Source organism: Pipistrellus hanaki, assembly GCF_964339955.1.
Source record: "Pipistrellus hanaki genome assembly, chromosome: 10".
Classification (NCBI taxonomy): Eukaryota; Metazoa; Chordata; class Mammalia; order Chiroptera; family Vespertilionidae; genus Pipistrellus; species Pipistrellus hanaki.
The window spans coordinates 14,750,610-14,765,031 of NC_140512.1; the positions used below are offsets into that span (position 1 = coordinate 14,750,610).

At 38.3% G+C, this 14,422-nt stretch overlaps 1 protein-coding gene across 1 annotated transcript in view; it reads right to left on the bottom strand.

The window, feature by feature from the left end:
* The window catches only part of LOC311629329 (thioredoxin domain-containing protein 3-like), a gene marked incomplete at both ends in the record, with an annotated part of 70,640 nt that overhangs the window by 36,726 nt on the left and 19,492 nt on the right, over window positions 1-14,422 (bottom strand). The window contains 5 exons of the mRNA XM_084897303.1: window positions 3,382-3,616; window positions 5,695-5,836; window positions 6,404-6,555; window positions 10,095-10,202; window positions 10,884-11,028. Coding sequence (XP_084753429.1) covers window positions 3,382-3,616; window positions 5,695-5,836; window positions 6,404-6,555; window positions 10,095-10,202; window positions 10,884-11,028 — 782 coding nt within the window. The remainder of the gene's footprint in view (window positions 1-3,381; window positions 3,617-5,694; window positions 5,837-6,403; window positions 6,556-10,094; window positions 10,203-10,883; window positions 11,029-14,422) is intronic.

Below are 14,422 nucleotides of genomic sequence, written 5' to 3' on the forward strand. Positions count from 1 at the left end.
AGCTGCCTCTTGCACACCCCCTACTGGAGATGTGCCTGCAACCAAGGTACATGCCCTTGACCTTTCAATCCACTGGCCAACGCTCTATCCACTGAGCCAAACCGGTTTCAGCCTTTCAGCATATTTTTTAATCACAACAGGAATGAACTAGAAATCAGTAACAATAAAATATTTGGGACATTTTTCAACACCTGATAGTTAAACAACACTCTACTAAATAACCAGTGAGTCAAATAAGAAACCAAAAGAGAAATTAGAAAATATTCCAAGTTGACTGATAATTAAAACACAATATATAAAATTTTGTTGGATGTTGGTAACTCAGTGGTTAAAGGGAAAGTATAATATTAAAGACATATTACAATAAGACAGGTTTTAAAATACATAATGATCTAAGTTACAACTTAAGAACTAAAAGAAATAACATATTTAAGTAAGGTAAAGGAAAAAAAATTTAAAAGGTTAGAATAAAAGCCAAGTAAATAGAAAACAGAAAACAAGGTAATATGAACAACATCAAAAGTTGTATTTTGTAAAGTTCAGTGAGATTATTAAATTCAGAGCTATAGTGATCAAGAAAAATAGGGTAAACAAAAATTACCAGCATCATAAATAAAAGATAAGATATCACTAGTGTCCTCACAGCAATTAAAATGACAGTAATGAATATTATAACAACTTTGTTAATGGAAAAAAACCATTGAAACCTGTAAAGAATTTTAGTGAGTTTATTTGAGCCAAACTGTCAACATATGCCGAAAAGCAGAACCTCAATGGATTGAGATAATGCTCCAAGAATGGCGGGGTTACATTTCAGATTTATACACTGAAATCAAAGGAGGGACATAGGTGGGTTACATGAAATTCATTGGTGATGGAGTAAGGAGGCGGAAGAAAGCAAAGTGGTGGGAAACCCCTGGGATTGGATAAAAAGTAAAATGATGGACTTCTACTTAGGTGAGTGCAGGAACAATTAACATGGTAACAAAGGAATTTGCGGCATCTGTCCTGGCGCCCACACCACATTTGGGTGTGCCCCAGGGGCTCCAGAAAGGGGGAAGTTACAAGTTACCCAGACATCTCATAGACATGTTGTTATCTTAAAGGTGGGAGGGCAGAAGGGCTCAGTAAAGAAGATCTAAGTTGATCTTTGTCAGGTGAGATATCGGCCTAGAACATGACTACCCACTATAACCTGTTTGTAGTTAGATATTTAATTTTCAAACCATCTTTTGTGCTTATTTTAGGTCTCTGAGTTTGCAAGACTGCCACTCAGACCTCCCCTGAGATTGTAAGGTTAGCTTGCGGCTCTTTTTCCTTCACTACTTTATGTCATTGATTTTTTTTTTTAATGTAGATGAAATAAAAATTATTTGAAGAGTGCAAATTACCTTTTAAAATACAATTATAAAATATAAATTTTTGTGCGTTTAAATATAAAGATATCAAAATACAGATATTCGATATAGTGGTTTTATCTAGAGTGATGACAAAAAGTAGATACAATAAGCCATTAATTATACTGCAATAGTTGGTTATTGATACTGAAACTTATCAACTATTACTGATATAATTAATTCTAAATGAATACCTGTTAATGTTTGAACAACTTTATTAGAATAAAAATTGGAAGCAACATAAATATAATCTCCAAATAGAGGAGATTATATTAAAGATGATTAATTCTTACAAATGAATATGATGGATGCATTGAAAAGATATTACTACTTATCCTTGGATGGTGAAATTACTTGTAATCTTTACCTTATTTTATTACTTTTTCTATATTTTCCACACTTTATGCAGTTATATTTATTGTAGAATCAGAAAAAGCAGTACATATTTTTAAATTCACTCTCATCAGTATTTTTACAGTAGATTTTCTCTTATTATCCTTGGGTTCTTTCTCAGCTACTTTCAACTATTTTCACTATGAAGATTAATTCTCATTTAATCTGGCTTTCCTTGCTACTTTAACATGACATTTCACTTATTTTCTGAGCATTGCTTTTTTTTTTTTTTTTCTAAGCTAATGGGCATTTTTTTCAAAGACATCTCCTCCCCCCTCCCCCATCATAATAGCCATCTTCACAGAAACATCTTAATGCTGCCCTCTTACCTTTACTAGGTAGCTCCATGCCCTTCACAAGGCAGTTTCTCCTCCCTCTTTGATGTGAAAGTGCATAGACTTTGGGGTCTAATAATTTAGGTTTAAACCCTGGCATTCCCTTTACCCTTAGACTAACATAGAGCAAATTACATAACCTTTTCAATCCTTATTTTTCTATCTTAAAATGGGGACTATTGTAGCATGTTGCACAATCATGCTTTAGTCCATCTATAATAATAAAAGCATAATATGCTAATTAGACCAGATGTCCTTTTGGACATCCTTCTGGATGGCCTTCAGACAAAGCCACCAGAGCAGGGGCTGAGCCCCTTGCACAAATTTCACGCATCAGGTCTCTAGTAATTAAATAAGACGTATCGAGTGAGCAGTACTATGCCAGAATCTACTTTTATTTTTGCATTGAATGTGTTGATACAATGTTCTTACATCTAGAGAAAGCATAGACTAAATGACACTATTAAGGGAACGATGTACACTTTTTCCCCTGAGGAACCTGAATGGGTGTGGAGAGATTTCTCCATTTCACGGTGCTTTCCCATTATGCTCAGGGGACGGAGTCTCAATTTGGCTCATCCAGCTGGAGACAACACTGCACATGTGAAGAGTCTGGACGGTCATATTGAAGCCAGCCTCCAAAGCCATATATGTGTACAACTGAGAGGCTGCTCTTTGAAAAGAAAGAAAGAAAGTTTGATGGCAAAAGTCTCCTATCTTATACTCCACTTCCCACATTGACCAGGATAGAAAAGTTTTCAAGTTTTCCATCAGTAACTAAGCAGATTCAATACACATGCTCCCCAAATAAGTAGCTCTTTGCCAAGGAATAGAAATGACTGGCTTTTGCTTTATGATTCCTATCATATCACCATATATCACCCACAGGTAGTTAGTAGGTTCCAAGTTTCCAAATAATGAATAGAGTTGAGGCTGCTTAATGAAACTTTGGCAATTCAAAGAGGAGAAATGGAGGGGAGTCAAGGAGAGGGACTTCATGAGACTGTCCTGAGACATGGCACCAATAGCTTGCAACCCCAAGGATATCTTGCTTACTCCACTATGTCCCAGGTCCCTGCACAAGGTTTGGCTTTGAGGCTTCAAGGTTGCTGTGCAGCAATGTAATATGTCTGGCAGGAAATAGTTTAATTCAGGAACATAGGGATGTTCTGATCAGAACAAACTTGTCCTAGACCCAGTCACTGTAAGGACCAAAGAAAAGAAAATAACAGTTATTAAAGAGGTACTGTACTTTAGTGTTCCACGGGATTCTCAGGAACAGTCTCTTCAAATATACTCTGAAATGTTTGCGCTGTCTCAGCGGCATTAGTTGATCCATGGACAGCATTTCTCAAAAGACTTATTCCAAACTGGGCTCGGAGAGAGTCTGGGGACAACAACTTTGCTTCATTCGGGTCTGTGGGACCCATCAATCGTCTCCAGTCTGTAATAGCATTCCACTTGCTCAGAACCATGACCAAAGATGGACCCCTGCAAATAACAGTGCTTTCAGAAGACTTGGGCCACTTAAGACTGTACAGATTGCATATGTGGCTAGAGATAGAATGCCACAACTTCATCCAGAGAGCTTTTCCTTATTCTTATACTTATTAGTGTGATTTAATGCTCTCATTTTTGTTTGTTTCAAGGCATAGTAAAATGCTGGTAGAAAAATGCCATAGTTTAATTCTATAGGTATATTCCAGGCACTGTTCCAAGTATCTTCAATGTATCAATTATTTAGCCCTCACAACAAGCATATGAGTTATGGTAGGTACTATAATCATGCCCATCCTATCTAATAAAAGAGTAATATGCAAATTGACCATACATCTACTACACCCACAAGCCACGCCCAACAAGCAATCAGAGCAAGTATGCAAATTAACCCAACCAAGATGGCTACAGCCATAGAGAGCAGGAGGCAGGCTTGGGTTTCCCCAGCTATGGAGGAAGCCAAACTTTCCGCCTGCCCTTGCTGACCCAGGCCTCCACTTAAGGCTACAAAGTTTCAATTATAAAAGGTAAACAAATTCCAACAGAAATGGCTGCAGCCAAGGAACAAGCAGAAGGCTTGGCACTGCTCCAGGTTACAAAGTTTCAATTGTACAAGATACATAAATCCCAGACACCAGGGCCTCCGCTTGGTTTGCCAGGGAGCATGGCCAGCCTGAAAACCATCACAGGCCCCTCGCCCAGGCCACCCCACACCCTAAGGGAACCCCCCCTTGATCCAGGACACCCTTCAGGGCAAACCAGTCGGCCCCCACCCATACACTAGGCCAGTGTTTTTCAACCTTTTTTGGGCAAAGGCACACTTGTTTCATGAAAAAAATCACGAGGCACACCACCATTAGAAAATGTTAAAAAATTTAACTCTGTGCCTATATTGACTATATATAAAGTAATTCTCTTGAATAGGAATCAAATAAACACAAAGAAAGTATTTTATAATTACTTTATTATGAAATATTAAGTAAACAAAATAGTGAAAAATTATAAAATTCTTGTCTTGTCTGCACCTACGGCACACCAGGCAACATCTCTAGTGTGCCGCGGAACAGCGGTTGAAAAACGCTGCACTAGGCCTCTATTTTATCTAGTAAAAGAGTAATATGTAGATTGACCATTACTCCAACACACAATATGGTTGCCCCCATGTGATCTAAGATCCTACCCCCATATAGACACAAGATGGGCACCACAAGATGGCCAGCAGGGGAGGACAGTTGAGAGGGACCAAGACTGCAAGGGAGGGCAGTTGTGGACCATCAGGCAAGTAGGGGAGGACAGTTGGGAGGGAACAGACCTGTAAGAGAGGGAAGTTGGGGGCAATCAAGCCTGCAGGGAAGGGCAATTGGATGGGACACAGGAGTGTAAGGGAGAGCATTTGGGGGGAACCAGGCATGCAGGGGAGGGCAGTTAGGGGTGACCAGGCCTACAGGGGAGCAGTTAGGCATCAATCAGCCTGTCAGGGGAATGGTTAGGGGGTGATCAGGCTGGCAGGCAGAAGCTGTTAGGGGTAATCAGGAAGGAAGGCAGGTGAGCAGTTTGGAGCCAGCAGTCCTGGATTGTGAGAAGAAAGTCTGACTTCCTGTTTAGTCCGGATCCCACCAGGATCGGGCCTAAATTGGCAGTTGGACATCCCTCGAGGGGTCCCAGATTGGAGAGGGTGCAGGCTGGGCTAAGGGACACCCACCTCTCCGAGCATGAATTATGTGCACCGGCCTCTAGTTTTACATATAAGAAAATAAGATACAGATAAAGTACATTGGCAACCAGGAAATTAAACCCAGATAGCCTCTATATCTAATGTGAAGACCTAAATTTAAAAAAAAAAAGGAAGGAAGGAGAAAGAAAGGAAAAAAGGAATAAGGAGAATGAGAGAGAAAGGAAAGAGAGAAAGGTATGGAGGAAAGAAAAGAAATAGGAAGGAAATGAACACAAAATATTAATAAGGTGTCTTTTCATGAATGAGATTAGATTAAATGTTTTAATTAATATTTTTCTATTTCTACAATGAACATTTCCTACCTTATTATGCAAAGAACTACAATTCAGAAACTTACTCAGATAATGCCTCCACTACATCGTTATAAAAAGTTTTATTTGCTATTTTATAATAAATTTTGTCAACATTCCCTTTGAGTAGAACTTCCTTCATCTGTGTTATTTCAAATCCAGCTTCTTTAATACGGTGTAAGATCGCCTCTAGAGAAAACAGATATTTGCAAATCATACAGATTGCCTCCATTTTGCTCCATGTTCAAGTAGATTGAAATAACTAAGGATGGTCATAGTTTTACTTGCATACTGTGATTTTAAAAACCAAAACTATGCTAACCTAAATTGAACTTAAAAAGCACCAGACTGTCATTCAGAAGAACTTTAATATGTTATTGTAGGTGCTTCATTTCTGAGATACATCTTTTCTGAAACATCGAGTGGACTAGGAAAGTGGGAGAGGAGGGGACCAGCTCCTGTGCTAAAAGTTAAGACATGTTTCACTCTGTGCTACCGGTGCCAAGAAACTTCTTGCTAGATCGAAATTGAAGATTAGAGCCAATCTGAACTCTTCTTCCTGAAGTAGAAGGAAACTATTGAGGGAATTAGATAATATAAATCTTGTCAAAGTTCCACCCACAGCTTAAACTTGGGGGGCTATATTCTGACTATATTCAGAATTGGTATTATTCCTTCAACTTCCCTGTAGTTTGAAAATTTTTTCACTAAATTTGAAGAAAATTTATACATTGGCTTTCATTTTTAAATATTTACCTCTTTGTTCAGGTGTTATGTGAGGTTTAATCAGTGCTAAAGTCTTTTGAGGAGGAAAGAAATACTGGATGTCCCTCTCAGCAAGTTCTAATGAGTCACTTCCATACAACTGGTTGATAGGCAAACTTTCCATTGCAAATTGTACACACAAACTTTGGAAAAGAAAACAAGTTAAAAACTGTTATGGTATAACAACATAACATAACATAACATAGCATAGCATAGCATAGCATAATATAACATAACATAACGTAACATAACATAGTACAATATAACACTATTTATATAAATTGTTCAAAATTATCAAGCAAAAGCATCTCATCCCTGATCTGGGCATAGTTAAAAAGTAATGAATTACAGACTGGTCTGGGAATACTACTTTGTTCCAAGGATGTAATAGTCTTTTAAAAGAAAGAAAATAAAAACATAAGTGAAAGGAAGGGAGGGAGGGAGAAAAATAAAGAGGGAGGGATGGAGGGAGGCAGGGAGTGAGGGAGGGAGGCAGGGAGGATATAGACATTTAAATAATCCTGATAATGGAGATTGACAGATAACTGTGAATGGAGGAATGGATGCCCTAACACAGTGACAAAGCAAGAGCTATACAATCCTGATCACCAAATACCGGTAGTATCAAACACTATTAGCATTTGACTCTATACCAAAGATTCCAAACTAAACTTTAAATCCAGGAGAAAATGCAATGGAACTTTCCCAGTAAGCAAGAGCAGCATCAAAATAGGAGCCTACAGGACAACTTTGATTGATAAAGAATCAGTAGTGCCCTAACTGGTTAGGCTCAGTAGATAGAGCATCAGCTTGTGGACTGAAGGGTCCCATGTTCGATTCCAGCCAAGGCCACATGACCAGTTTTTGGGCTCAATCTTCATTAGGGGGCATTGCAGGAGGCAGTTAATCAAAGATTCTCATCATTGATGTTTTTCTCTCTCCCCCTCAATCTTCATTAGGGAGCATTGCAAGAGGCAGTTAATCAAAGATTCTCATCATTGATGTTTCTCTCTCTCCCCCTCAATCTTCATTAGGGAGCATTGCAAGAGGCAGTTAATCAAAGATTCTCATCATTGATGTTTCTCTCTCCCTCTTGCTTCTTCTCAAAACAGCTTAAATTATCACCTGTACTTATTCCATTCAAGGAAGAGGATTACAACCAGCCCCTCTGTTACACTGTTAGACATGATTATTGGGAAGAAAAATGTGCATACATTTGTAAGTGGACAATTCATGTTGGGTTAGGTAATTAGTCTGGTTCTGTTTCTGTACAATAGATAAATATATATCTCTTAAGTCAATTGTTTCTTGCTGTTTTTTGTTTCCCCCTTTTTTTTCTGTCTTTATCTATGTATGTGTCTATCTATCTATGTATATTTTAACAGAGGAGATGCACACTGTTCATTGTATTTTCTGCCTTTTACAAACACTTTTGAGCAGCCAATCCTCAACATCCAGTGATGGTGAGTCCTGTTTATTAATAGAGCCACATCACTGGAAACCTGGCTTTCTTTCTACCTTCAGCTTCAAGACTCTCTTTGTGCCTCTCTGGTATCAGTGACCCATTTTTTATTTATCCAACTTGACCTTCCCACTCAGACCTTGACTATTCTCTCACCCTTATATTCGTGGCCTAAGTTCCCTGGAGCCTGTGCTAGCCAGGGATGAGGAATTTGCACAATGATTGACAAAATAGCTTAAATTATCACCAGCACTTATTCCATTCAAGGAAGAGGATTACAACCAGCCCCTCTGTTACACTGTTAGACATGATTATTGGAAAAAATGTGCATACATTTTTAAGTGTGAATTTGTGCATGTGTAAGGATAGCATGGAGGGGTTACTATATTTATCTTTTATGAAAGTGACCATATTTCAGATGAAGCACTGCAGAGTGCAAAATCTGATCCTTGGGTGCAGAAAAGGGACAGAGCTCTGTTGACAGTTATCTCTCAAACAACATGAAAGACCTGGGTGGAACCAATGAAACTGGAAAAGGGGAACCAACCCAATAGAAAGGTCAGGATTAGTTGTGGCAAGATGGGGATCCTAGGGCTCTGGATGGGAATCCTCACAGCACCAGTGGAGTGGGAGAGGCAGTCAGTGGGTGCCTCCACCTGGAGGAATGTCTCTGCTGGTGCGCTCCCTCCACACCTGGGACCACAGCTGCTAGAAGAGTGTGCCTGATGTCATAGGCTTTGTGTTGAGAGTAGTTCCTCTCTCTCTCTAATGCCATGCATTCAATTCTAGGCAGCATTTCATTCAGAGGATCTATGACACTCTGCTCACACTACTGACAGTGTTCAACCCACATTATCCTTGATAGTTATTTTCTGGTTCAGCAGCAAAGACATAAGTGAGTAGGGCTAAACAGGGGATAAAAGGTGCCCATTCGCCAAAACTGGTTTGGCTCAGTGGATAGAGCGTCAGCCTGCGGACTGGGGGGTCCCGGGTTCGATTCCAGTTAAGGGCATGTACCTTTGCAGGCACATCCCCAGTGGGGGTGTGCAGGAGGCAGCTGGTCGATGTTTCTCTCTCATTGATGTTTCTCTCTATCCTTCTCCCTTCCTCTCTGTAAAAAAAAAAAAAAATCAATAAAATATATAAAAATAAAAGGTGCCCATTCACGACAAGCAGCCTCAAGATAACCTGCCCTCCCCCCCCAAAAAAAATTATTTCCATGTTTATGTTTAAATGAGGTTTCATAAGTGTGGTTATTGCAGAAACAAATGTGTCTAGTGTGCTGTGCCTGGTAGAGCACCTTGATTCTTTTTTTTTTTTAATATATATTTTATTGATTTTGTACAGAGAGGAAGGGAGAGAGATAGAGAGTTAGAAACATCGATGAGAGAGAGTCATCGATCAGCTGCCTCTTGCACACCCCCTACTGGGGATATGCCCGCAACCAAGGTACATGCCCTTGACCAGAATCGAACCCGGGACCTTTCAGTCCCCAAGCCGATGCTCTATCCATTGAGCCAAACTGGTTTTGGCAGAGCACCTTGATTCTTGCCCACGTGAACCGAGAGCCTTTCTTCCCTGTATTGAATCCTGCTCTGCATCTGGCACAGAGAATTCAAGCACATCACAATTCAGTTCGTTTCCATAGCTACCTCCCAAGAATGTAGATTCCTGAGATACTATCCACCTCCCTCAGGTGATAGCAAGCCTAAAAGCTAAGGTAGAAAATATTTACAGAGTACTCCCTATGTGCGAGGTAGCAAACCATGTGTTAAGTTGACTGCAAAGTTTAGTTGACAAACTTAGTAATGGTTCCAGCCAAAGTAGAGACTACATATTAAGTCAACCATAATTGACTTGAAATGTTTATGATCCACTAAAGAACCTGAAGCTGCCATCACATCCTTCTCAAAAGAATCTCTCCAAAATAGTGGAGGGGTTGCAATTTCTGCCAAGAGTTGGCCTTTTGCCTGGGTACCCATCACTTACTCCCCAGCTCCCAACCAAGCAGCCTGCAGCCTTCTCTTGCAAAACCTTGGCAGGACTCATGTTGGCACTGGGCTATGCTTCTAGCCAATGGCAGTCCACTCTGTCCCAGGAAGTTTAGCTACTCTGAGAACCCCCTTTGAACCAGAGTTATGGTTCCTATATCCCACATCTAAAAGGGAATTATAATGGCTCCTATGAAAAACAGTTTGGGACCTATGATATGAATCCAACCTGTTTGGAAGAAATTGTTTAGCTTCTTCAACGGTACTTGGTCCAATTAACTCTTTCCAGTGTTGTAAACCATTTTCTCTTACTAAAACAAGAGCTAGAGATGGACCACTGTTAGAAAATTAAAAACAAAGTTAATAAAAATCTGACTCAGTAGCTAATTATATGTAGATCATACAAGTGTATTTGTTAAATAGACTACAAAAAAAGTCAAGATAACCCTTTTATCGAATCTAAAATTAATTTCCATTGGTGTATTCTTAAGAGCATATTTATAAAAGGATGGAAGCAGAGAAAGGAAGGGGAAAGGGGGCCTTGGGCCCAATAGAATGGTTCCTATATGGTTCCTCGTCTCCTGCTGAGTTATATCCTCTTGCTGGATTTCTGCCCCAGCTACTACTTCACTGACACTTTTAGGAACCTGACAGATTTCTAGCTTCTCATGCCTCTCCTAGCTCCTTAGGATTCCCAAAGCCCTTGAGCATCAATCAGTTCTCTGCTTGGAATTGATGACGCTGCACACCCTGGATTTCTGGCATTTAACTCATCTGGACTCCAGCAACTTCACCTGGGATATTGCCATTGCTCCAGTAATAGTCCAGGAGGACTAGACAAGACAGACAGTTGAGCAGAGAATCGACATGGGAGGGAGACTGGCTCAAAAAGCAGACTCAGCACTTGTTTACAAAATGGAGAGGCTTGGCAACTTGAGCAAAAAGAAAGGTTAAGAGGAGATTTAAATTATTCAAAAATAAACTAGACTGTGCTTTCTACACCGGAAATTTATTTTACCTGGTCATGTTTTCTATCACCTTTTCAAAATAATCTTCATTTTCATATTCCTTGCACAGTATTCGTGCCTCTTCTTCTGATAACACCACTTGTCTTTGCATCAGTATATGAAAGCCTTCATTTAGAATAATATTCAAAACATCCTCTAAATGAAAAGTTTTAAATTGCTAGGTTATTGGTTATATACACAATATAGAATATATTATCACGAGGGTATAGAATGCATTTTATTCTATTATGAAATCTAGAAATTTGAAAAAATACCTCATTAGATTTTAACTTAAGGTGAACAGCATTCTTAACATATTAAATTATAATGGTATTTCCAATTTTACATGACATGAGAATCATACACACTCACACAAACACACATACACACACACACTGAAGTTTCTCATTAGCAAATATTTTCTATACTATATGCTTTCTCTCTAAGATTGGCATCAAGGCAGAGCTCTCACCTCTCACTACTCCTATTGACATCAAACTGGAAAACCTAGTTAATGAAATAACACAAGAAAATAAAATAAAGCGTATACAGATAGGGAAGGAGAAAATAAAACTGTCTTTGTTCATAGATGATGTGATTGTCTATGTAGAAAATCCAAAGAAACAACAACAAAACTCCTCAAACTAATAAGAGACTTTTATAGCAAAATTGCAAGTTACAATTAAGCACAAAAGTAAATGACTTTCCTATATACTAACAATGACATTGGAATTTGAAATTTAAAACAATACAATTTACATTAGTGCACAAAAATGCTTCCCTGACAGTTTGACTCAGTGGATAGAGTGTTGGCCCATGGACTGAAGAGTCATGGGTTCAATTCTGGATAAGGGTAGGTACCTCAGTCGCCAGCTTGATTCCGTGCTTCAGGCATGTGTGAAAGGCAACCAACTGATGTGTCCACAAGTTATTTTGTGGATATGGATATTGAAGAACTGATGCTAAAGTTTATATGGAAAGACAAAAACCCAGAATAACCAACTCAATATTGAAAGACAAAAACAATTTTTGAGGACTGATAACTACCCACTTCAAGATTGACTATGAGACTACTATAAGCAGCTCTGCCACAGTGGCTCAGATGGTTGAGCATCATCCCATGAGCCCAAAGGTCACCAGTCAGAGTACATCCCCAGGTTGCAGGCTCCATCCCCATTTGGGAGTGTTCAGGAGGCAGCTGATCTGTGTTTCTCTCTCACATCAATGTTTTGTTTTGTTTGTTTTTTTCTCTCTCCTCCCTTCCTCTCTTTCTAAAATAAATAAATAAATAAATAAAAATAAAAAATAAATTAAAAACATTTATAATACTACTATAATCAAGTTATGAGGGATAGGCAAATTAAGACACATAGATCAATGGAACTGAATAGAGAACCCAGAAATATACCCACATGAATATGTCAACTCAAGTGTGACAAATACTAGTAAGCAAAGATAATACAGTGGAGCAATGATAGTCTTTTCCACAAATGGTGCTGGAACAATTGGACACACACATGCAAAATTTAATCTAGGCATAGACCTTATATCTTTTACAAAAATTAACTGAAATGGGGTATAGTCCAAAATGTAAAATTCCAACCTACAAACTTTATAAAGATAACAGAGAAGGAAATTCTGAGAACGTTTCAGTGTTTAAATTTATTTTTTAATTTAAACACTAAAAGAGCAATAAAAATACCTGACAAGTTGGACTATATTAAAAACAGAAACTTGCCAAAACCGGTTTGGCTTAATGGATAGAGCATCGGCTTGCGGACTGAGGGGTCCCGGGTTTGATTCTGGTCAAGTGCATGTACCTTGGTTGCAGGCATATCCCCAATAGGGGGTGTGCAAGAGGCAGCTGATCGATGACTCTCTCTCATCGATGTTTCTGACTCTCTATCTCTCTCTCTTCCTCTCTGTACAAAATCAATAAAATATATTTTAAAAAAAACAAAAACAGAAACTTTGTAGTAAAAGACACTGTTTAAAAGATGCAGAGCCCAAAACTTAGAAGAATCTTTGCAAACTACAGATATTTAAAGGATGTGTATTCACAATAAGCAAAAAACTCACAATTCAACTATAGGTAAACAAATGACTCCATTAAAAAATGGGGAAAATATCTGAAGAGACATCTCACCAAAAAAGATATAGAAATAGAAGCTAGCATATCAAAAGATTCTCAGTACCATATGTCATTACACAATTGTGAATTAAGACAACAATGAGATACCATTACATACTTATTAGAAAAGAAAAAAATCTAAACAACCACCTGCACAGCAACAGAAACTCTCATTACTTGCTGGTTAGAATTGAAAATGATAAAAGCCACTTTAGAAGGCATTTGACAGTTTCTTACAAAGCTAAACATAATTTAACCATATCATCCAGTATTCAGGCTCCTAAGTATTTACCCTGCAGAGGTGAAAACTTATGTCTACACATGCAAAAAATCACATATTAATGACTATTTCAGCTTTATTCATAATTACCAAAAACTGAAAGCTACAAAGATGTCCTTCAATAGGTAAGTGGAAAAACTTTAGTGCATCTATAAAATGGCATATTATTCAGCAACAAAAGGAAATGAGCTATCAGGTCACAGAAAGATATGGCAGAATCTGCCAAAACCGGTTTGGCTCAGTGGATAGAGCATCTGTCTGTGGACTGAAGGGTTCCAGGTTCGATTCTGGTCAAGGGTATGTGCCTTAGTTGGGGGCACATCCCAGGTTGGGGGCGGGGGTTGTGCAGGAGGCAGCTGATTGATGTTTCTCTCTCTTTGATGTTTCTAACTCTCTATCCCTCTCTCTTCCTCTCTGTAAAAAATAAATAAAATATTTTTTAAAAGATATGGCAGAGTCTGAAAGTCATATTAAGTAAAAGAAGAGGCTACATACTATATGATTTCAACTCTTTGACCTTCTGGAAAAGGCAAAACTAATCTACTAGAGACACAAAAAAATCAGTGGTGGCCTAAGCATAGGAAGACAGAAAGGAGGAATGGCTAGGTGACTCCATTCTGTATGGTACTGTAAAGGGGACACATGATATGCATGCATCAAAACCCAGAGAATGTACAAAATAGAGAACTTTAATGTGAACTATGAATTTTGGCCAATAACAATGTATCAGTATTCATTCATTGTAAAAACATATCACAATAATATGTTAATAGGAGAAACCCTTAAGCAGGCATATGGGAACTCTGTACTATATTAATTTTTCTATAATTTTATAGCTGTCCTAATTTATAAAATCTATTCATTTAACTAGTATGGAAATATTTTAAAAGGCAAAGAAATCATTCCAAAAAATAAAACTATAGGACCAGATAGTTTTGCCAGTAAATCCTGGTAAATATTTAAAAAACATGTACTATCAATTATAAACTGTCTCTTCCAGAAAATACAGAGGAGTAACAACTTATTTTATGAGGCCTGCATTATGCTGACACCAAAATCAGATAAAGACATTACAAGAAAACAACAAATAATCATCATGAATATAAGCATGAGAGTCCTCAACAAAATATTTAGAAATC